Source organism: Dermacentor silvarum, chromosome 1, assembly GCF_013339745.2.
Source record: "Dermacentor silvarum isolate Dsil-2018 chromosome 1, BIME_Dsil_1.4, whole genome shotgun sequence".
NCBI classification, from domain to species: domain Eukaryota; kingdom Metazoa; phylum Arthropoda; class Arachnida; order Ixodida; family Ixodidae; genus Dermacentor; species Dermacentor silvarum.
The window spans coordinates 225,879,974-225,903,492 of NC_051154.1; the positions used below are offsets into that span (position 1 = coordinate 225,879,974).

The 23,519-nt window shown below is 46.1% G+C and overlaps 1 protein-coding gene across 1 annotated transcript in view; it reads left to right on the forward strand.

Moving 5' to 3' along the window:
• Nucleotides 1-23,519, forward strand: part of LOC119436852 (bone morphogenetic protein receptor type-1B) — a 57,041-nt gene that overhangs the window by 13,960 nt on the left and 19,562 nt on the right. The window contains exons 6-9 of the mRNA XM_037703855.2: nucleotides 5,258-5,450; nucleotides 11,757-11,948; nucleotides 15,814-15,919; nucleotides 21,854-22,029. Coding sequence (XP_037559783.1) covers nucleotides 5,258-5,450; nucleotides 11,757-11,948; nucleotides 15,814-15,919; nucleotides 21,854-22,029 — 667 coding nt within the window. The remainder of the gene's footprint in view (nucleotides 1-5,257; nucleotides 5,451-11,756; nucleotides 11,949-15,813; nucleotides 15,920-21,853; nucleotides 22,030-23,519) is intronic.

Below are 23,519 nucleotides of genomic sequence, written 5' to 3' on the forward strand. Positions count from 1 at the left end.
GAGGTTCGTTATAAGCAGGTTTAACTGTACGTGCGCCAAATGGCAAAGCCTTGAACGAAACTGAAACCATCGTCCGAGAAATCTTCACGATGGCATGGGGCAAAGGTTGAGACGTACCAAAGGCGGTCAATAAAGTGTCGACTTCACGAGAGAATGCCTTTCGCGCCGCTGTTACAGAATTTTTCGTACATTGTGGCAGACGCCTAACCCAACGCGCGTGCCCGGCCGATCGCAAACACTCATTTGGGGCACATGCACTGTCGCAGTGAAGCGTTTTGAATTATCGCAATTTCACTGCATATTTATGACAAAGTCGGAAAGCTTGACAAGCTTGAACTTACCGGAAGTTTTATTTCTAGAAGTCAGTCAGCCTGGATTTCTTACACTTCACGGCAAGCAAAGGCGTTACGCGAGTCTCACAGTCCATTAAAAGAGCCATCGCAATGTCATTGTGGTGGGCTCTGATAACTTTTCTGATGAGGTCAAAAGGATCCATTACTTTCAAAGCAGTCGCCGAAGTCGGTGTGTCTAGCAGATTTTCATCTTCTCCAGACGATTAGATGTTGGCATCATGTTGACAACAGCGGTGGCCGTGCGGGCACTGTATCTTGAAAGCAATCTGCAACATGCACAAAGTGCGCGCCCGCGCGGGCCTCATCTTGAAAGCGATCTGCGATGGGCAAATTGCACCAAGTGCTGGTAGAGTCGTGTGCGCTGTGCTTTCGACGTTTAGTTCGCGGTGAAGCGAGAGACGGCATGGAGGTCAATTCGCTCGCTGCTATTGCCGCACCTTCTCACTCCAGTGTGTTGACACCGAGTTTCTGCGGTCATCGAGCGAGATGTGTTCATGTTTACCTGTGTGCACGTGACACCGGGCTTGGTAATTTAGTTAGTAAGCGAATGTTTACAAGTTTATACGGCCGATAAAACGACTATCCTTAGTTTGTATAGCTGTCTACTAATCTGCTATCGCAATCTATGCTTCGCCTGCGAAACTGCGAAATTTTTTTCCTTCCGCTTTCTGCCTCGGCGATCATATGTGCCTTCTCCTCAAGAGAGAGAAATTTATGCTTCTTCGTTGGCGTAGCCATTTCGACCGGACACGCACCACAGAAAACGGCAGTGATTGTGGTGATCCCGTGCAGTCTCGCACAGGCGCGTGATGACCACGCATGGCTATGGATTGCAGTGGCTTAAATCGGTACTTTGAATTTGATTTTGTTACCGAAATCGTCGTTCAAGTGGACATACGATCATCACAGCTTTGGAAGGGCCTTCTAATTTGACTACTCGGCACTTCCAATTTCAGTTCAGTCCCAATTTCATTCCCGAAAAGTTCGTTGAAGCGGAAATACTGAATAATTTGCCTTCGTTATAAAGATACTTTTTTTGTATTACTTTCTATGGGCAGCTGACGGGGAATCGGAGAATCTTTGTTGTGGCGGAAATTTTGTTGTAGCGGCGTTCGTTGTAGGGAGATTCGACTGTATCTTGAAAGCCATCTGCGGCGGAGGCAGAGTCCTTCCTCCTGCGCTGTGTTTTCGCGGCTTAGTTCGCATTGATGCGAGCGGCGGTACTGCTGTGGCGTTTACTCACTACAGTGCAGTCCACATATAATGATACCACATATAATGATATATTGGTTATAATGATGAGTCGACATAAGAGTGTCAACTTATGCATTAGGGCTATGAGAAAAAACCCATATATAATGATGTGTTATTCACCGCATATCGGATATAACGATTGAAATTTTTCTTCTGGGCGGCGTTTTTCATGCAGAATAATGCAGAAATTATCGTGCAGAAGTTAATGCAGAAATAATGCAGAAATTTCTCATGCAGAAATTATCGTTCCTAAGTGCCCCTAACCGAGACAGGGCGAAAAGTTTGCCTACGCGAGTTCGTATCTGCCGCCATTACCGCGCATCCCGCCCGCGCGCCGATTGCGAAAGCCACGGTCGCAAGTTGGCGCGGCGTGCATAAGATGGCACCAGCTGCTTCGCGCCCACGTTATGGTGGCTAGCCACCATACCAACGTGTCACCAGCGGTCGTGCGAGTGGCCATAGAGATGGAGGGGTGGGGGGCAGACCAAAGCGATAAATGAGGGGCGCCTGTGCTCCCTCCCGCTCTCTCGGCGAGCGCGGAATCAGCAGGAGGTGCGCCACTTGAGACGAAACTGCAAATTTTGCAAGACTCGAAGAAGCACAAGCTCGCGCAGTCAATGATATCGACGGTTATGAAAACCAGGAGCGCCACGATCATGAAGGCTCCGATTAGACGATCGTTGTCGCGACAGATGGCGGCGTTGTATGACGGAGGCGACGGCAGCAGCAGTGACGACGAGAGTTACAATGGCCTTTCTTTACACCGACCCCCATGTTCAACCAAAGTGCAATGTCGTCGATCGAGTCGCTAATTGACTTCATGCATGCTAAATTATAGCCGCCAGTGTTCGCGCGTGCAGCTGATGGACGCAATGCACACGTTGGTTGTGAATCCGAAACTTCCGCGAACACAAGTGCAGATTTCTATTTTAGCGCGCCTTTGAGACGCTATTTAGAGGTATAAATGACTTATTTTTCACGGCCTACTTTCCACAACGTCGACCTTTAATCGCAAGCGGCAATTTCGGTTTCGGGACTGCAAAATCTTATAGAACAGTGGTGCGACTTATGTTACGTTTTTTTTTTTTCTTGAAAAACTGCTGTCAAAATCAGATTCGATGTTATGGACATGCAAAGCGCACTGGTTGACTTAACTGCTACGGGTTCTGTGCGCACTTCGAGGTGGCAGGTACGTTCTTGTGATCGAGTTCCCGAGCGCCATGCGAGAAGGACGGAGCAACAACACAAGCGGCGGCAGGCCGACCGCGAGTCGGCCGACCCCGAATTCGTCGCATCTGCAGATCGCTGTCAACATACAGCGCGCGCCACTGCGCAAACTACGCAGTTGCTACCAGAGTACAAGCTGCCCCCTCCCCCTCCCTCCCGCACTGCCTTCCCGTTTTCCTCCCTTGTGTGCGATTCAGCTCTCCGTCGGACGCTTTCAGTCGCACATACAGCATACGGCGCGCGGGGATGATATTATTGCGCTTGGACTTTATATGGAGCATCGCGGCAACCACAACGGCAGAAATGCGCCTAGAGTGGAAATATTTCACCCAATACGCTTGCGCGTGACCTGCGTTCACGGAGTGAAACGTCACTAATTTTTTTAAATCGCTTACGGAACAAACAGGTGCGTCTCATATACGTTTTTTTCCGGAAAGACTGCTGTTTTGAGGGGGGCACGTCTTATACAAAGCTGCGAGTTATTGACCGGAAAATACGGTATATTCGGCATTTTTTTTCCCGGCAGTCCAGATATAACGATCGGTTAAAGCGATCGCATTTCTTGTTATTCTCGATATCGTTATAAGCGGACCGCACTGTACAGCGTTTTGACAGTGAGTTTCCGCGGTCATCGAGTGAGATGCATTCATGCTCGCTTGTGCGTGCGTGACACCATGCTTAATTTAGTTGGTACGCCTAGGTTCACAAGTTTATATGGCCGATAAAGCTACTATCTTTACATCGTATAGCTGTCCACCAGCTTGCTATCGCAATCGATGCTTCGCCTTTGGAGCAAAACTGCGACTTTTTTTGTTTTTCACATTCCCTTGCCGTGGACACCGCAACTGTCTCACTCGAGGGGGACACCTGAACTATTCCAAAGCGCTAGTGCGCGTAAACGACAACGTCCAGAAAGCGCAAAGTGCGACCGTGTGGCATTCCTGCGAGTCTGGAGGTTACAGTTCTCCTCGCGCGTAGCTAGTATAGCCGTAGAAAGAAGGGCGAAGGAAGGCAGAGACGCACCCTCATTGCTTGGCGACACTTGTCTGGGCAGAGCATGGGCTTGCAAAACCTGATGCGTTGTCACCTCTGCCATGCCTCCGCAATAGACAAAAAAAAAAAAAAAAAAAAATCTCCCGCGTTTTTTTTTCTTATTGTGTGCCGTCGCGAGTTTTCCGAACTCATGCGCCATGGCGTCTGCTTTCTGCGCCTTGTCGTCTGCTAGCCTACTGTTTCAGCTGCTGTGAAGGATACACGGAAATCTAAGAATCCCCACATTTTGGAATATTAGTCAGAGTACTGAGGCTTTGTTAACATGACACGGCAACTGAATAATGATCGTTATTCTGAAAAGTTCGGTATTATGAAGTTCGTAGTACTGAAATATTTTTACATTGAAACTATAAGCAGTCAGCAGGGGGATTTCTGAAAAGTTCGTTAATTTGAAAAGTGTTAATGCAGTGTTCGTAGTAACAAGGTTTTACTGTATTGCATACGTTGCTGTCTAGGAAAGTCTTTTATCCAATGAAAGAATGTTTCTGTTCATTTCTAGCTTCACTTAACCCTTTCAAACACCAATAAATTTTGTTGACTGAAAGCTTAATTTCACTCCATTTCTTGCATATTCAGAGTTGGCAGGGGATTTCTGAAAAGTTTGTTAATTTGAAAAGTATTAATGCAGTGTTTGTAGTAACAAGGTTTTACTGTATTGCATACATTGCTGTCTAGGAAAGTCTTTTATCCAATGAAAGAATGTTTCTGTTCATTTCTAGCTTCACTTAACCCTTTCAAACACCAATAAATTCTGTTGACTGAAAGCTTAATTTTACTGCATTTCTTGCATATTCAGAATCATAAAAAGCATACAGCTGCAGAATAGATGAAGAATTTTCAATTCATTAGTGCGTTTTGTCAAGTTTACAGAACATGGAGTCCACGCGAAAACTCACTACAGGAACATTACATATGAGAACATCAACTATTCTATGTATAGCAGGCTTGAAAAGCACCCATTGAAGATTATGCCTGATGCTACACACTGAAAAACAATGAAAGGAGTACACCCACTACATACAACGACGTACTCACACTGAGCAAGTACACACAACAATCTACCTTCCCACTCGTTTTACTAAAACATTTTGAACCCTTTATTCAAACTTGCAACATTATTCCAATTGGAACAGTTTCAAGATGTATGTGACACATTTTAAGTGCCATTACTTTCATTAATGCTAATGCTGTTGATGCTCTTCCTTGGCATATACAATTGTGTACACAGCGTCTTAAAGGGTTAAGCTGAGATCTTTGTGTTCCACATTGATTTGTTCAGTTATTGTGCTTGTCATAGTTTACATGTGCGATCTGCAGTACAAATGTGCTGTGGGCAGAAGAACTTCATAGCTTTCTTTTCGACAATGCAGGTTCAACGGACCATTGCAAGGCAAATACAAATGGTGGATATCATTGGAAAAGGACGCTATGGTGAAGTCTGGAAAGCTCATTGGCGAGGCGAATATGTTGCAGTCAAGGTGTTCTTTACAACGGACGAAGCGAGCTGGCTACGAGAAACTGACATTTACCAGACCATGCTTCTGCGCCATGACAATATTCTTGGTTAGTGCTCATGTGCTGTTCGCACATTTAAGGGGGGACGTGGCGTTCGATACCAACTTACTTATTTCTTTGTGGATTTTTATAAAAATTGGCAGACTTATCAGCAACGTTATTGTGATACTGCTGTATAAATTTCATAAAGATATCTTTAGAACTTTTTATGTACAATATCTTTCTCCTTCTGGCCTTGTTCCAAGCCTGAATCAATTATAAAATATGATAGAAAACTTGTTCAATGCACTGTGCATTCTACGATGAATGGTTGAGGTCGTGACATTCTTAGATTTTTTTATTCGCAATGCAATTTTTTTTAGTTCTCATTTTTTATGAGGTGACTGTACCACATGCATTTAGGCTGTGTGCAAGTAGTCGAATCGTTAATTGTAGTAAAGTAAAACTGCAAAAGCAAGAGTGTCATGCCCTGGACAGTACATCCAGGAATACAGAGAAAAAAACGGAACTGAAATATACCTAGTGGTCACGAAGAAATCAGTGGAACAAGCAAAGCAGGAAGCAAGAAAAGTCGTTTTGAGAAAAAAGGCTTTCAAACTCAAACTCAGCCTTCAGATGTTTCTAAAATGTTTTATGATGCAACCCTCTATGTGAGACATCCATAACTGACTAGAAATCGGTCTATACTGTTTCCCCTTTGCCAATACAGCTTGTACAGCTCTCACATTTACATAGAAAATTTTGCGACCTTCTTTTTGCGGTGATGACGACTCCTTCGCGACACCGCCGCAAAACGCGCTCGTCAGTATCATTTGCGCTGCTAATCCATGTCTTGTTCCCAGCTGAACTGAAAGTCCCGGTTGGGAGCACTGCTGGCACTTGGATTTGCCGAGAAGCGAGTTCAGGGCCGTCATTTGAACGATAAGAAACTCCCCCGCTTCTTCCGTACTGGCAAGCACCTCGCCTTCACCCGTTAGTCCCATTTTCCGCGCGGTCGCAGACACCGAACTTTGTTTTGCTTGCACTTTCACGGCGACCTCTCGGGATGCTTCGACCGATGCGAAATGCGGCTCCAGGCGTGCCTGAACGGTGTCGCCCGTACTTGTGGGCAACGTAGCAACATCGAGCGAAGTGCCGAAACGAGAACCGGAAACATCCGAGGCGCGATCGCTGGATGCATCCAACGATGGGGAACGCGGCACGACACTGCTCAACGGTGCCACTGCTGCTCGCACGAGATGTTTCGCCCGCGTATGAAGTGCCAAAGAGCGACTCCTCAACATCGTCGACACAAGTAGGCATTCCGCCCGCATGTGAAGTGCTCGGTGGTAGCTCCTGCATGGCATTATCGGCACGCATACGCATCCTGCCCGCGTGTGGAGTCCTCGGCTAAGCGTCTGTGACTTCTGTGCTGTGCTGCACAGTACTGCCAGGCGACCTTGAAGCAGTTTTTTTCACCGTCGGAGATTTTCGCTTACGAGTGCCATAAACATGAGCCGTCTTGTACTTCAGCGGTCGCCGACCCATGGTCACTGGTAAACTTCCGAAACTACGCACCGCAAGCACTGATAAATGCGTCGAGCCGTATGTCCAGAGTAGCGTATCACAACACAAACCAGCTTCCGAAACTAGGCTCCGCACGCACTGACAGCGAGCCGATATGTCCAGAGGCGCATATCACAACACAAATCAGCTACATTCCGCAAGTGCTGGCGATCTGGCGAGCCAAGATGCCAAGAGGCGCGTATCAAGTCCGCTGCTGAAACTACGCTCCGTACGTGTTCACAAAGATGGTGAGGAGATTGTCAGACGCGAGAGTCACGGGCAATATCAGATGTAAGCTTCTGAAACACCGCACATACAGATAAACATCGCGCGCCGAGAGGCGCTGCAGGCGTGGCGGCGCGGTAGCAGAATACGCGCACCGCCAACGAGACCAATGGCGAAGCTCCAATTGACCACGTGACGGCCGTGGCCAATCGGAGGCCTCGGAACGGCCTTGAATCATTTGCTTTTTGTGCGCTTGCTTCTGAATGGCCAGAGCGGCAAATTTAAAGACGGAGAATTGCGCTTTCCAACAAGGGCAAAATGGCGGTGCTCGGTTGCGCCGTTGCGGAGATATCGTGGCTTGAAAAACACCGTTTTTTCGTATTTCCGCGGAATTTTTTCGGCACGTTGGCTGATACAAAAATTTTTTTCAGCACTTCTACGCGGTTTTCAGTGTTCATATTTCGAAATCAGATAAAAAAAGAGTTATAGAAACGGAATATGTGCTTTTCAACAAATTGATTTTTTGGTCATTTTTCGCGATACGAAAGCCGCGTCCCCCCTTAATATAAGCACAGGTCTTGTCGTTTGGGAGACAATGTTTTCTTCCTTATTTTCATTGTGTCACTCCCCAGTGCAAGCTGTACTTATCTGCACAAATATAATCAAAGAGGGGTCCTACTCTTTCTCAAGGCCCAGTTCCTTTTGTTTTGCTTACCCAGGGGTGGAATTTCTGCTCCATTTGCGCCATTCTGCTCCATTTGAGTTTTCCTGCACCACCCTGCTCCATTGCCCGCCAATTGAGCCAAAAATAAAACCCTGCGCCACACTGCGCCATGCAGGAAATTTTACTTAAAAAAAAACTGAAGCCAGTTCCACGAAGTGAAATCTGTCTAAACAGCGGAGCTGTGGTTGTCTTCGTTATGATAAACTGTTTCTTGGCGTTTTGCCGCGAGGTTGTGTATGAAGTCCACAGGCAATAAAATCGCCGCACGCCATACGGTATGTGCGAGTGAAAGCGTGCGATGGGGAGCCGGCAATTGCGGCTCGTGCATGCAAGGGCGGGGAGCGGGAAGGAAGTGCGCAGTCTTCCAGTCGCGGACAACGCTACGGAGGGAGGGTAGGGAGGTGAAGGGCCCGCGCTTTACTGCGGCCACACGCTCCCGCTGGACTGGCAAACTTTGTGGAGAGGGTGCTGAGGGGGGGCGCGCCTTCCCTCCGTGTGGCTCTCATCCTCTACTATCACGTGATGGACTACACGGACGACGAAGGGTCAACTAACAGCTCCGCCGTTAATAAGGGCACTTGGCGTAGTTTCGGTTTCAGTTACAGGCAAGCGCGGCTTCTGCCTGGCTAGCTCAATTTAGTCTTGCTACAATGTGGCTGTAGACAGCGTTTTTTTTTTTCTTTTTTCTATTTCTTCTTCATACGCGGTGGTTGGTGAAGTTAGCGACGACTGTCATTGTGCGCCGGTAGTCAGGAAGTTCAAGGACTGAAAAATGGCCAAACGTAAATAATATTCTCCTGCTATTTTTTATAATTGCAACTAAGCATGCAGTCGCAAAAGTGTAATGCACACCAGCCAGCGTGTCGCCAGCGCCGGAAGCGGTCGGAAGTGAACGGTACGCTGGTAGGGGGGCCTTTTCTCCGCGCTCGCATGTTTAGGTGAGTTTAGTTGCCTTTGTTTCGATCGAGTAGTAGGATGATCAGGTGTAGTGGCTCTGCTTGTAGAGTACGCGTGTAAGAGTTACGGCATTCTATGGTTTAAGAGGAAGCTTTAGCTCTGGGACTGCTATCTAAATGCGTGAGAAATAGTTTTTCTCGGCAACCACTGCCCCAAATTTGATGAGATTTGCTGCATTTAAAAGATAAAGTTAAAATCTAGAGACTGGCAGAAGCGTATTTTTGATTTAGGCATAGATTTTTTTCATAAAGATTGTCGAACATAGCAACTTTTCTGAAAACGAAACTATGAAATTTACAACTTTGTAACTTGGTAATGAAAAACGATAATACAATTCTGTAAATTGCATCTAATTGTACACCTAATGTGGACAAAAATGTATAATACACTGCTCTGCAATATACCGTTAGTATGCGAGTGACTTTTGTGAAGCCCTGGTAAAGAATGTAACAAATTCACTTAAGGTATAAATTGATGTATAAAATTTGTCTGCTTTGGATGCTCTAACGGATGCTGTTTACAAAACTGTGATATCTGTTTTTGGTGCAGAGCTTCAAATTTGTAAACATTGTGTGTCTACTTTTTTTTTCGAACTTATCAATTGGCTCAAAATCAAGATTCCGCTTCCAACAGTCACGAGAATTAACTTTCTTTCACAAATGCAACAAATTTCATTAAAATTGGTCCAGTGCCTAGCACACCAGTGTTCCTTACGTAATAAAATGGTCCAAGGCGATCGAGCCTCTTTTTGTAACATTGTTATCAGGTTCAACATTTTAAGATATGATACATGCTCCTCTAATGCAAAATAAAGTCTGATATGCCCCTTCTATCTCTTCTGAAACGGTGTTTTAGTTGCTCCCAGCCTGCTCCAAAACTGCAATTTACCTGCTCCCAGGAGTGCTCCAAGTGTATCAGTTCCACCCCTGTTACTTCTAATTAGCGGCACTCATCAGCTCATTTCAGCACCCCCACTTAGTTTTAGTGCTCATGCATGTTTTTTTGCTAGTAATGTTAATGTGATTGTCATTTAAAACACATTTATTTTGACTTTTGAGGGAAATACCTTTTTTCCAGAACTAATTTTGTTTATAATTGCTTGTATTAATATAAAAGGTGAGCTGCATCCATAATACATATTTTGGCAAATGCATTTTCAGGATTGGGGCATCATGCATAAAAATGAGGTGCAGTGAAACGTAAAAATTTTGTGCACAGTTATTGGAATCAGACTGGAACTGCACCACATGTGTAAAATACCATACTCTGAATTCTGAAATAAGTGTAGTCCTATGTACAATTTTTTTAGCAGTTATTGGAACCTTCTGAATTTTATTCAAGCTGAAATTTATTATTCACGGACACCTTCGTATAGTGTGCCTAGTGTATCTTCCCACAGTAAAATGTTTGCCAAAGGATGCTGTATATTCGACACGCATGACTCCTTGTCACTGGAAATCACTGTACAGCATGGACCGCTCTAACGTAAGTTGCCAGAGCCATGTGTTTCAGTACTGGGACTGGTACAAAACTTAACCAAACAACATTTTCAGAGGCTGTGCACATGCAAAACATGTAGACTGAGCAGCCGCATGTGTCCGGGAATTGAAGCATATGAACGGGAGGTGCACGCCCTTTCATTGGCGAGGTGGTTCCTCCACTTTCCAAGTGCCGTACAGCCACTTTAAAGCATTTCGTTGACTCTGCACCAAACTGCAGCTTTGTCCACGGACTCCCGACGACTTAGCTGGTTAGGCCTAGCTGGGGGGGGTGTCTGGCGGCATGCCGTCGCGGTAAGCTTGCCCTTGATATATGTTCCTACCTGTGGATGAATACATGGAAATTTGGCATGAGATGACGTGCACAGGCTGCACTGACGGCAGCACGCGTTAAGCCATGCTCGCGGCCGATCAGCCAACAACTACTGCAAATGCGTATAGCAAACGTATGTATGTACATGTATTGGTGGAAATAGTGCAAGCTTGCGTGTGGACAACATTCCAAACTGGTGAATTTGTGGAACACTGTTTAAGCTGACAGCGTTGCGGATTCAAGGTCGCACACACGATACCTGCGCTTCGCGACGACGTACATTGCGATGACGCACGTCACGACAGGTGATCGTGAAACGCACTTGCTGCCTCAACAGATTTTTTCGTGGTGTTGGATGCGTAAAATACAACAAATTGATTTACCGTCGAATTACTTTTCTGGCCCGCCTGATAATTCAGACATTTTTGCAGCCTCGTCCGTTTCTGGAAATAAAAGTCGGTGACTATTTACTTTCTGCACACAATATGAGGAGCCGAAGAGTGACAAAGTGCACGTGTTTGGTGCGGACTGCGCACTGCTGACAAGTGGCCGGAGCAGAAGGCTTCTCCGTTGCCGAGGCAACCTCTGCTCACCTGCTGAACTAGCTCACTTGCTGCCTCATTGGTCGGCATTATTTTCTGGCAATTGCATTATAACCGGTATTTCATTTTGCGTGGGAGCACTATAAGCGGTATGCTTATACATTGAGTTCTACGGGAAGATAAACGGGCATCAGGAGAGACCGCATTATATCCAGTCCTGTACTACAAGCAGTTACGTTATAAGTGGTCTGAGCTATATAGACTTCGATGATGGCTGGAAATCTCAACATTGATAGGTTGTCCATACTGAACAAAATACATAGCCATTCACAGTTGCTTTGACTGGTACATGTGGCTATGACCACGAAAGGGTGGAATCAGACTATAACCTTCCTTTGCTTTGGCAACTTGAAAAACACTCTTTGCTTGTCTGACACATTGTAAGTGATTCATCTTTAACGCTGCCAAGGTATGTACTGTGGTGCTAAAATAGTTGCACTAGCATGAAGTTATGATTCTGGGCTCTGAAGGATGTGTTATTGTTTGCAGGCTTCATTGCATCTGACATCAGAGGCACAGGCTCGTGGACACAAATGCTGCTCATCACGAACTACCATGAGCGTGGCTCTCTGCATGATTACTTGTCCACACATGCCTTAGATCCTGAGGATGCTGTGCGGCTGGCTCACTCAGCTGCTTGTGGCCTGGCCCACCTACACATCGAGATCATTGGCAAACAAGGTAGGATATAGCACGGGCCACTGTGTCGCACCTCAAAAACCAGCAATAAAGCCTTGTCTTTATTGTTGTGTTCAGACTCAGCTTGATGAATAGTGAAGCATTACAGGGCAGTGGAATTGTACCATGAGGAGCAATGAACTTCTGACGGAGTTCATATGCATGCTATGCCTGAAAGGAAAAGGCAAACCAGGCAGGATCTGAGCATTGCATTACGGACTAGCACAGTGCTGGTCATGAAGCATTTATTTTACGGGTGCACAAATACTCAAATAAATGTTATTTGTGTTGCGGGCTGTGTAGGGGGAAGTGAACAAGGCAGCAACAGTCAAGCACAATTGTGGTTTCATTTACTGTCATCTCGTTTATCGCTTCACACTTTATGCCCTTGCAACAAAAATAATGAATGCCAACTAGCTCAATCTGCCGCGCTTGAAATATATGATAATGACTAGAACAGTGACATGGACTAGGTCAGTTCGTTAATTTTAATATGAACTGTTAATTTCTCAAAAATTTAGCAAAATACCTGTGGTCAATGCCCGACTGGGTGCAGCCTTTCCATGATGCATGGCCCTGACAGAGCACATTAGGACAGGTCTGCCAAAGCAGGTGAAAACGGTGAAAGGAGGCTATATGGACATAAAGTACAGTCGTGGACCGATAATTCAAACTCAACAGGGACCATCAAAAAGTCTGAATAATCCGGAGTCCAAAATACTCAGATTTGCCAGAAAATAAATGACTTTATACCACAAGTGGCCAAAAATGGTGTACCTTATTCTTGAGTCGTTACTTCCGGGGATACCTTCCATTTCGCATAACTATAGCACAAAACGCATCAGCGTCTACGAGCGATGGCATTCTTGGCACAGCGCCAAGTGTGCTGTCTTATCACAGTGCCGGAAATGCTGCATCAACATGTCTGGTGCTAGGCCAGTATTTTGTAGCGATGCCTTTCCGATGCTAATGCCTTTTCGCGCTTGGTCAGTGGTCAGAGCGATGATCCACTCACGTTATCAACGGAATCAGCCGACCGTGAGCGGTGGATGATAAGACTAGTATAGAATAAAGCATAACGCATCACTACAAAATACCGGCCCTAATCACGTGAAATATCGCGAAAGTGATCGTCCGAGAATGCAGCCCAAGTTTGTCAACTCGTTGCTGTGCACTTGTCCGCTTGCCTTTGGCCTAGACAGTCTGTGGCTGCAATTTTGTAGCAATGCCATTTCTTATGCTATTTATTCTCACGCTTTTTTTGCGCTTTGTCAGTGGTCAGAGCGACGCTTCACCTGTGTTATCAGTGGGATCTCAGCCAGCCGTGAACGATGGATGGTAATAGCATAAAATGGAGCGTAATAAAGTATTGCTACAAAATTGCACTGAATGAAACTCGCATGAAAAATCGCACGAATAACAAATGCAGCCGTTACGTCTTAGTGGCTTGACTTGTCCTGCGGTTTGAGTGTGGTCGATAACTACTAAATATTTAGACTAGCTTCGCTAGTTTCGCTCTCTAGAAGGCGTCGGCAGCATGGCCGACAACCATGCTGGCAACGTATCAAAACCAAAATATTGGCATTTCTGCTCGAATTGGTGGCCAAATTACTAGCACACGGTCGTGCACTCGGGAGTCCGAATTATCAGACGGCGCGCTGTAAGGTGTTTGAAATTTCAGTCGTACTTATACATTAAGTCCGTGGGGCCAGTGGCAGTGCCGCGGTGCTGTATGAATAATCAAGCATGTCTGAATTATCGTCCAAATTGTCGGTCGGCTACTGTATAAGTTCTTCTGTGCTCCAAAATGCAATACCTGGGTCTGTGTTATAAAATTGGAACACCAAAGGTGAATCTGCACGACAGCTATGTCTGTGGACACAAAGTTTATGTGATGACGAGCACCCACCATCCGGTGGCAGTGCACATTCAAATGTATGGCAGGGCAGACAAACCAGCACTTATTTGCATGCACACACTCTCGAGTGTAGCGGGGCCTACCACTGTCAGCTCAGGTGGTGGAGAAATGTGACACAGCACCACCAGTGACCACAGCATCTAAACCTTGCCTCAAAGGTCTCATGCGACAGTGCATGCATCTTAAGGTTTACTTTATTTTACTTCATTCGGTTTGATATTCAATTCGAGGACTACTACCGTATTTACTCGAATCTAGGCCGACTCCGATTCTAAGCCGACCCCCCAAAAGTTCGAAGTCAGGAAAAAAAAAACTTACCTCGAATGTAGGCCGAACGAAAAAGCGAGGACAGCATTCGCAAAATGAAACAGCATTTATTAAATTTGAACATTCTATGTCACCATCGCTGCTAGCCTCGTCGCTATCTTCCTTACTGCTGACATCTTCAAACAGTGCGCTATATTCAGTACCATCCAGCGCATTAGAGATGCTGCATTTTTGGAAGGAGCGCACGTTGCGGCGCACACAAAAACCATCTCCCGTGGCCCCCTCCAATGACAGACCGATGCCGAAGTTCCGCCCGGCTTGAACGTTTGACGATGCCTCTACGGCTAGCACAACTACTGTATTTACTCGATTCTCACGCTTCCTCGATTGTAACGCGCACCCGTTTTCCGTGAGGAAAAAGTCCTTTACCAGTACCGCGCACCTCATGCTTTCAAACTGAAATACAACTTTCTGTCATTTGGAAAAATAGATTTCCTCCCGATGCACTGATGTTGCGATGAATAAAAAAAAAGTCGCAGTTTCGCCCGAAAGGCGATGCATCGAATGCGGTAGCAAATTAGTGGACCGCTATTAACAAGCACGGTGTCACGCGCGCTCAAGCAAACATGAACACATCTCGCTCGTTGACCGCGGAAACGAACTGTCAAAATGCTGGAGACGAAGCGCGCCTTCTTGCTAGCATGCCTCTCGAGTCAACGTGGCGAAAACATGGCGCGCGGCTGACCTTACCCGTCGCAGATTGCTTTCAAGATAGGGCCAAGGCGATCGTATCGCCGGAGTGGATTGTCGCAGATTACATCCTGCTTCGGTCCACTGAAACCGTTCCGCATTGCTTTGCTGGCGAAAATCCTCTCCTTCTGTTTGCACCAGTCCCGCTCGCAAGTTTCGGATTCTGCGAACGCCCGTGATGCGGCCCGATTTCCGTCCGTCTCCGCACAGATGATCACTTTCCTTTTAAATGCGGCATCATGATGAACTCGGTACTTCATGCTGATAGATAGAGCAGACGCTGAGAACGTGAAGACGGACGGTAGACTATTGCCTAAGCACGTGCACTGCAGCACACGGAGGAAGCTTCCGCATGCTACGGTAGCTAGGCTCGACGCGCGTGCGAGGTGGCCATTCTGAAATGCCGACGCAGATTTAGGGTCGTGTTGAAAGTGCGCGTTAGATTCGAGTAAATACAGTATTCGTTTAGAAAGCGGCAGTATAGTGGCATCGCCCATTTGGTGCCATTACGATAACGCCACACCGCGCGCCGATGCTGCACCATACCGATACTACCGATACGACGCAGGTCAAAATGGCGACGTCGCTCGTGTACTTCAGTTGGCTACTGGCGTGGCTAGTAGCGGCTGCGATACTGACTTTTCTAGATGGCGTTAACTATGCACCATATTTATCAGTTTCAGTTAAAAACTGGCGCGTTTTTTAAAATCCTCGAATCTAAGCCGACCCTAGAGTTTCGTACGTGATTATTTGAAAAAAACTATCGGCCTAGATTCGAATAAATACGGTATATTTCGTATTTGCACACCCTTAATATTTTTTGTAAATGTTATAAAGGCACAAGAAAATTTTTTGCTTTGTATTATTGAAGTATGTATGTGTCAAATCTATTCAACCCTAAAGCGAAATTTTGCATTATCTAATGCCTTGCAGGAAAGCCAGCAATTGCTCACCGGGACATCAAGAGCAAGAATATCTTGGTCAAGAAAGATGGCACTTGTGCCATTGCAGACTTTGGCTTGGCAGTGAGATTCAGCAGGTATGTAAAACTTGTCTTTTGCATTTAGTTTCTTTGTTTATATGTATAAGGGGGGACCAGTGTAATTATACTTTCTTTCCTGCCAGAGCCAAAGTTTATAGAAATACTTTAAAGGTGTGGCCATACAAGTGCTAAAATGCGCGTGGTCAGCTGTTTGTGTTGAAATGCTGCAATGTTGGCATGGCCACACTGGCCGGCATCGTCTACCACTGTGACCGTCGTGTGATAACCTCGCTCTCCACTGGAATCGTTGTGGCTGGGATCAATGATGATTCCTGGTAGAACTGAGAGAGGGAAGTAGTTCCTAGTGCTTCTAGCCTGAATGAACTACTCATTTCTTATTGGTCCTCATGATTGATGGTGCGTGGCGTGTCATAAAATACCGTATTTACTCGCATAATAATCGCACTTTTTTTAAAAAAAATTGACGCAAATTTCGGGGTGCGATCATTACGCGGGGTAAATTTTCCGCGAAATAATATTTTGAGCACCGAAAACGCAAACAAGTCGCGTATCAGAATTCTTACGATAGCTATCATGAACATAACCAAAAATAAAAGTAGAGTAAGGCTTACCTTTGTAATAAACGCACACATTACGCAGGAACTACATGCATTGCATATTGCCCTTTAATTTTTTTCATTCACTGACCCCCTAACTTTCATTCAGAGTCTGAAGCATCACTGGCGTCAGTGTCGTCGCCGCTCGATTCCTTGTCAGAACCGGCAGTGTCATCGCAGTCCCACAGAAGGTTATCTTCCGTTCCGTCGAGCGCGTTTGATATGCCTGTCTTCTTGAAGCTGTTGGCGACCACCTCGTCGGAGATGCTACTCCACGCTTCGACAATCCGCGTGCTGTTGGTAGCCATGAGCTTCTCACGCTGATTTTTCCAGTACCTAATTTTGATTTCGTCGACGCCGAAATGCCTGCCGGCAGCGCGGTTGCCGTGCTCGAGCGCGTAATCAACCGCCTTCAGCTTAAACGCGGCAGTGAAACTCGCGTATCGCCCCATCGTGAACCGGCACTCCAACAAGCAACACCAAAGCACGTCACCACGTTACGGAATGGTGAAAAGACGCGGCTTTTTCAGGAATTATGGGAACACGTCGGCAGCTTGTTGCTGCGGGATGACAACAAGTCAACCAACAGGCGGCTGCCGCTGTAACACTGCGGGATATCAAAACCACGTGATCAAAACAAACATGGCGGCTGACGGAGCTAAGCGATCGCGTTTTTCCTCGTGAGTCATGGAGGTCGTGAGTGCGTCACGCGCGTGAAAACAGTTTCTTCCGTCGAAATAATGAATTATTTCGTTTAAATCGGTAAATTTGCGGCAACAGCATAGCCATGTCCGCTTTTAGAGGACAGAAACAGAGATGGGCGCGTTCAGCTGCCACAGATGTAGAAACACATGGCAGGCATGTCGGGAAAACTACGGCATTTGTGTTTACTGCTATGCTAATACGGCACGTTTCCGCCAAGGGTTGGCAAAAATTAGGAATCTGTTTGGTGTGTGCAGTTCACTTGGTGAGTCTTGAAGAGTTATTTACGTAACGTTCGACAGATGGTAAACATGATGATCATCAGCTAGACTTGGCACACGACATATCGCTGCGGCAAGTTCGGGGTGCGATCATTACGCGGGGGAAAAAAAAAATGGAATTTTTACGACAAAATTTAGGGGTGCGATCATTACGCGAGTGCGATCATTATGCGAGTAAATACGGTATACCTTCAAGACCTTCTATCAGTGGCGGGAAAATGTTGCTGCTCGCCTGCTTTTGTGGCATGCGTTTTGCCAGTGGTGATGCACTCGTTTTTCTACTAGTGTGGCCGTACATAAACATTTGTTGCAACAAAATCGCTGTTTGAATTATTACTTTATTAGAATTATCTTGGGTGGTCTCAGTTTGAATGCATGCGTTGTAACTTACCAGAATATTCGAAGCCTGCGGGCAGTGGGCCCAGCTTAGTGCAAAGAGGATATTGGCAAACATTCGGTATTGAAGGATATATGCAGTGATTTGATCCCGTGTGCCCCGCCACCCCCACCAACAACGCAGAGAGTGCCCTGCATGCCACTCGAAGCCTTTTCTTCATTTGCACCAACAAGACATAATGAGCTGGCATTTCGAAGGCATTCACAGAGCGAAGGTAGCCACCCTAGTGCTGATGGTATCTCAGCTTTGCTGTACAACTTTAGCTAGAAAGGGCTATGTTTCTTGTTTGCTTTAAAGGTAGGTCCTCCCTTCCGTCTTGCCCTCATGCCGCCCCCCACCTACATTGTATGGTTATGGTTTTGCTGAAATGTAGTTTTAGCTTCTGTTTCAAAGAGCAGTCATTCTTATTATTGAATAACTGAGTCCTTATTGAGTAGCAGGTGGTCCTTTGTCCTTACAGATGATTCTTATTTATAAAGCTTAGAATCTCAGTCTTTTGTCTGTGACAGACAGGACAGACAGCATTATGGAAAAATGGAAGTGCTTGATGAGTGTTGACTTGAGCACCAGTGCTATGCACAAGATTTCTGCTAAATGAATGTGACTTGGTTGCTGCTCAGCTTCAATCCTGCAATTGCAACATGTGCCCTGAAGTGAATAATTACAAATTGGTGAAAGTTTAATTAGTTAACATCACGCTGTGATTGGTCATACAAAGTTATGTCCATCACTACCTGCCATGGTGGCGTAGTGGCTGTGGTGTTGTGCTATACCCCGAGGGCGTGGGATCGAATCCCGGCCGTGGCGGCCACATTTCGATGGGGGTGAAATGCAAAAGCACCTGTGTACCATTCATTGGGGGCATGTTAAAGGACCCCAGGTAGTCAAAATTAATCTGGAGTCTCACTACGGCGTGCCTCATAATCAAATCGTGGTTTCGGCACGTAAAAATTACAGAACATTTTAAATTTAATGTCCTTCACTTTTTAACTCTTTTCCTAACACGTCCATTTCCCTAATGTTCCCATCATTTGTCCGCTAACTGTGGTTTTAAACGCTGTTTTTGAGACCTTTCGCGCCGCTCCAGGACACACTGCGCCATCTGACATATGAGGTGCTACCCAAAAGTTCCAGGAATTCAGTCGTAAAAAAGAAAGCATTGACCATAACGCCTAATCAGCACTGTCACTTTCAAAGTAGTCCCCTTGACCATGTATACACCCATCCCCGCGTTTCTGCCGCGATTTCATGCGTTCGTGGAGCTCTCCAGGCGACAGTGTGTTGAGGACCGCCTGTGATTCAGACTGGATCTCTTCAACAGTGTGAAACCGACGTCCTTTCAGCTTCAACTTCAATTTGGGAACAAGAAAAAGTCAAGGGTTGCGCGAGGTCAGGTGAATAGCGTGGGTGCGGAAGTACTGTGATTTGTTTGGAAATCAGGAACTGTTTAACGGAGTGATGTGTGAGCGGGCGCGTTGTCATGATGAAGAAGCCAGTTGTTCTTCCACTCCTCCAAACGCTTGCGATGAATGATCTCTCTTAAGCACCTCAAAACGCCACAGTCAAGGTCGCTATTTACGGTTTGTCAAGGAGGTAAGAATTCCGTGTGGGCAATTCCATGTAGGTAAAAAAAACAGTGAGCATGGATTTCATATTCCCACAAACTTGACATTCCTTTTGCGGCTGCTCAGAATTTGGCGACTTCCATTGCGACGACTGCTGTTTGGTTTGAGGATAGTAGCCATAAACCCATTTCTCATCCCCGGTTATTACACTGGAAAGGAATGTGGAATTGTCTCTGACTTGTTACTTCAGTTCTGTACAGACAGAAACACGGTGCAGCTTCTGTTCGTCACTGAGCAGTCTTGGCACAAATTTTGCAGAAATGCGCATCATGTTAAAAAAAATCCGACAAGATTTGCTGAACTGTGCCGTACAACTCTCCTACAATGTAGCAGACATCCTTTATAGTTAGCCTGTGATTTCCAAGGATAGCCTTATGAACTTCCGCTATCGTTTCTGGGGTTGCGCTCGTTGACGGGCGTCCAGAACGTTCCTCGTCGTAAACGCACATTCGACCCTCTTTGAAGCATTTATGCCATAAGAACGACCTATGGTGTTGACCCCAAAAGCGTCCTCTAGCATACGATGAGTTTCTGCCACAGTTTTGCCAAGTTTAAAACAAAACTTGATGCAAATTATTTGCTTCTTGAAGTTTGCTATTTTGGTTGCTAAGAAATGCGCCAAATCAGTGAAACATTGCGTTGCAAAACAACACTTCGCAAAACAGTACTTCTTCAACGTTCATTCAAACAGGCATACTGCTAACAGCATCTAGCGGTGCAAATGTGTACCACACTCAGTTTGCCCATGCTTTTCACATTCCCGGAAGTTTTGGGTAGCCCCTAGTATAATAGGAGAATTTAACTTTCATTTCTTATAGAGTTTGTTTTGTTCCCGCTGTGCGCCAATTTTTGAACGGGCTGCAAAGACGCATGCATGCCTGTCTGGAGTTGAAAAGGGAAACGGCCTCCTCTGGAAGCGGTGTGCATGCTCCAAAACATAGCAGATCTCGCGATTGCTATGTGTCTGTGGGTAATTTTATCGACGGCTCGAGCAGTAGCGACTCGGAGGATGCTGCCTTTTCATCTGACTTAGATTCTGAGAGTGACAAAGACTGAAAGCAATCCGGAACTTGAGCATGCAATGCTAGAGCATGCTCCTCCACCTACTGAAGCCATTTAGCACTAGCCAGCTTACATGTAGACGTACTGAAACTGCAAGAAATGTTCTGACAGAAAAATGCAGCAGAAAGCATTATATTACTGCAATACTTGCAATGTTCCCCTATGTTTCACATTGAGAAGCTGCTTTGCTGCATGGCATGCCGAATGGCTTCCAGTTAAATTTTTGTAGCACAAGTAGTTTTTTAAGGAAAAAAATTTTGATTTAGTCACAAATAGTGGCCATTAGATGGCTAAACATCAAATCCCGGCCACGGCGGCTGCATTTCGATGGAGGCGAAGTGCAAAAACGCCCGTGTGCTTGCGTTGTAGTGTACGTTAAAGAACCCCAGGTGGTCGTAATTAATCCGGAGCCCTCCACTACGGCGTGCCTCATAATCAGAACTGGTTTTGGCACGTAAAAACCCCAGAAAGAAGATACCTAAAGATTTTGTTCGAGCAGAATTTTAGTTTGAGCTAGTTGGTGGGTCATAATTCAAAGAAATTCATGGCACAAACTAAACAAGGTGCCTGTCCTGTTGTTGTGTTCTTTGTCCTCGTCTAGTTTGCGCTGTGAATTGCTTTGAAACATTTTGTGTAACTTCAAAAATGTTTTACCACTTTTTTTCTTTTTAGATACTTTTACAAATTTTGTTAAATTTTATTCAACAATCTTGTTTTTGGCAATTTGCATTTTTTTACATAAATCTCGTTGATAAAGATTGTATGTCGAAACGTGGATTCATTCTGCTTTGCTTACATGTATTGCTTAAATATTTTAGTGTAATAAGGTGCTAACTTGGGCTGGTTCGTACATGTCTGAAAATACGAGTAACAGCGCAAAGAACAAAGTGCAATAGTTTCTTCAGAAAAAAAAAATTTTGTGTAACCCACAAGGAACATCCATTTTCCACACGGTAGGGAAGAAGTCAAGTAGTCCAGCTAATGTGACAGTATTGTGCTGTTTCTTTAAAAAATACTATCACATAGTATGTTTACTAGGTATTCTGTAAAACAATAATAGTTGTCATTTATGCACATAATAGTAGTACTCTTTGCACGCAAACTTTCATCTTTACATGCGGTTTTGATATAGAAAAAGCTGCAGAAGATATTAAAATCAGTCCATATAGCTAATTGAAAAAAATGCCCTGAATGTCATCTGGTGAAGATAACTTGATGTGATTAGTTTGATTAGATGATGTGATTAGATTGATGTGATTAGATTGATTGAGTGGCAGAAGGTGTATCACTGGCTGTTTTCTGTGCAGCGAGGCCAACGAGTTGGACATCGCTGTGAACCCCCGTGTAGGCACAAAGCGCTACATGGCCCCGGAGGTGCTTGATGAGACTCTTGTGCCTAATCGGTTTGATTCGTACCGCATGGCAGACATGTATTCCTTTGGCCTGGTGCTCTGGGAAATTGCTCTGCGCTGCGTCGTAGATGGTAAGTTGAACCTTGAGCTATTCCTTCCACCCATGCCAGCACAATATGGGAGGGTCTGCTGGCTGAATTGAAAAAAAAAAAGTTAAAGTCCACATTCTTACAACGGTTCTGTATACGGCATACTTTCTTATATAATAGACCAATATTCTGTTGCATAAAATGCAATAGCACAGCCAGAAACTGAGAGAAAACACAGCCACCAGCATTCCAAGACGTCGCATGGATGCAGCACATGATATTTTCTGCTGCTAGCAGAAATAAACTTCGCTTGTTGCCCAAAAGTCCGTGCAGCGGCCTACCCATTGCCGCATGATTGCGTGACAACTGTGAGGACACCCATCCTTAGGGAGGAGAGTATGTGGTGCCCCTTGGGTGTGGTGGCAGCCACAGACATCCATCCGCAGGGGGCGAGATTATGTGGCGCCCTCTGGGCGTAGTGGTGGAAGACGCGGGCTGTGGTGACATCCCTCCAGTGTGTGTGCAGGTGTGTGAGCGTGTTGGCGCGGGAAGTGAGAGTGAAGCCTAATAAACCTAACAAAAGGGGGCCCGTCCGGGATAGACTCAGCAGGAATTCTGGAGAATCTAGTGCAGATGCTTCTGCAACAAACCGACGGGTCACCAATGGAACAGGATGGCAGCGCAAGTGCGGCAAGTATTAATGGCTGCACCGATCTCAACTTCCTCGACCTCATCCGCTCCGAGCGCCGAAGCAAACATGGCCGCTTCCTTTGTTCACGCTGGTGTCGGTGGAACACGTTCAACGACAGTGACGACGCCAGCTGCGGTGCCGCGATTCGAGGGATTCCACGACGTGCAATCACCGCAGGAGTTCCTTCATAAGGTGGAAAACTTTTGTGTGGCGGCAGACATTCCTAGTGAAGATTGTGTCAGACGCGTCATTGCGACCGCCCTGGATGGTAGCGCCAAACTGTGGTACCGCTTCGCCGGGCCTTTCGACTCCTGGGATGCATTTGTCGACGCCTTCAAGAAGGGCGTTTGCTTCCGTTGACGAGAAGCTGCGGCTTAAAGAGAAGCTGGACCTACGCACGCAGCACCCCGAGGAGAACTTAAAGGGTTCATATATGTGGTGGCAGCCTACTACGATAGTATCGGCGAGGAAGTGCCCAAGTTGGTGAAGGTGAACCGAGTCCTGCACTAAATGCACCCCCAGCTGCAGGACTTGGCGGCGGAGTCTACCTACCCAAGCTTGAAGGCATTGGCAGCTGCCGCCAATGGCCTCATGGAGTGAGCGCGGCTGGCTGCAATATCGGCCTCCTCCACCCAAAACAAACCAAGTCTCGCGCGACTTGGCATATTCGGCGCACATCATTCCTGACTCAATGGCAGTGCCTCAGTACACGGCAGCTGTCATCTCTGTGCCTAACGTGCCAAATTCCGCGACCAGTTGGACGCCTGGATGCACGTGGCCCCTTCACCCCGCTGCAGTGCAGCCTTCGTACCATTGGGACCAGTGGCTTGTAGTTCAAGCT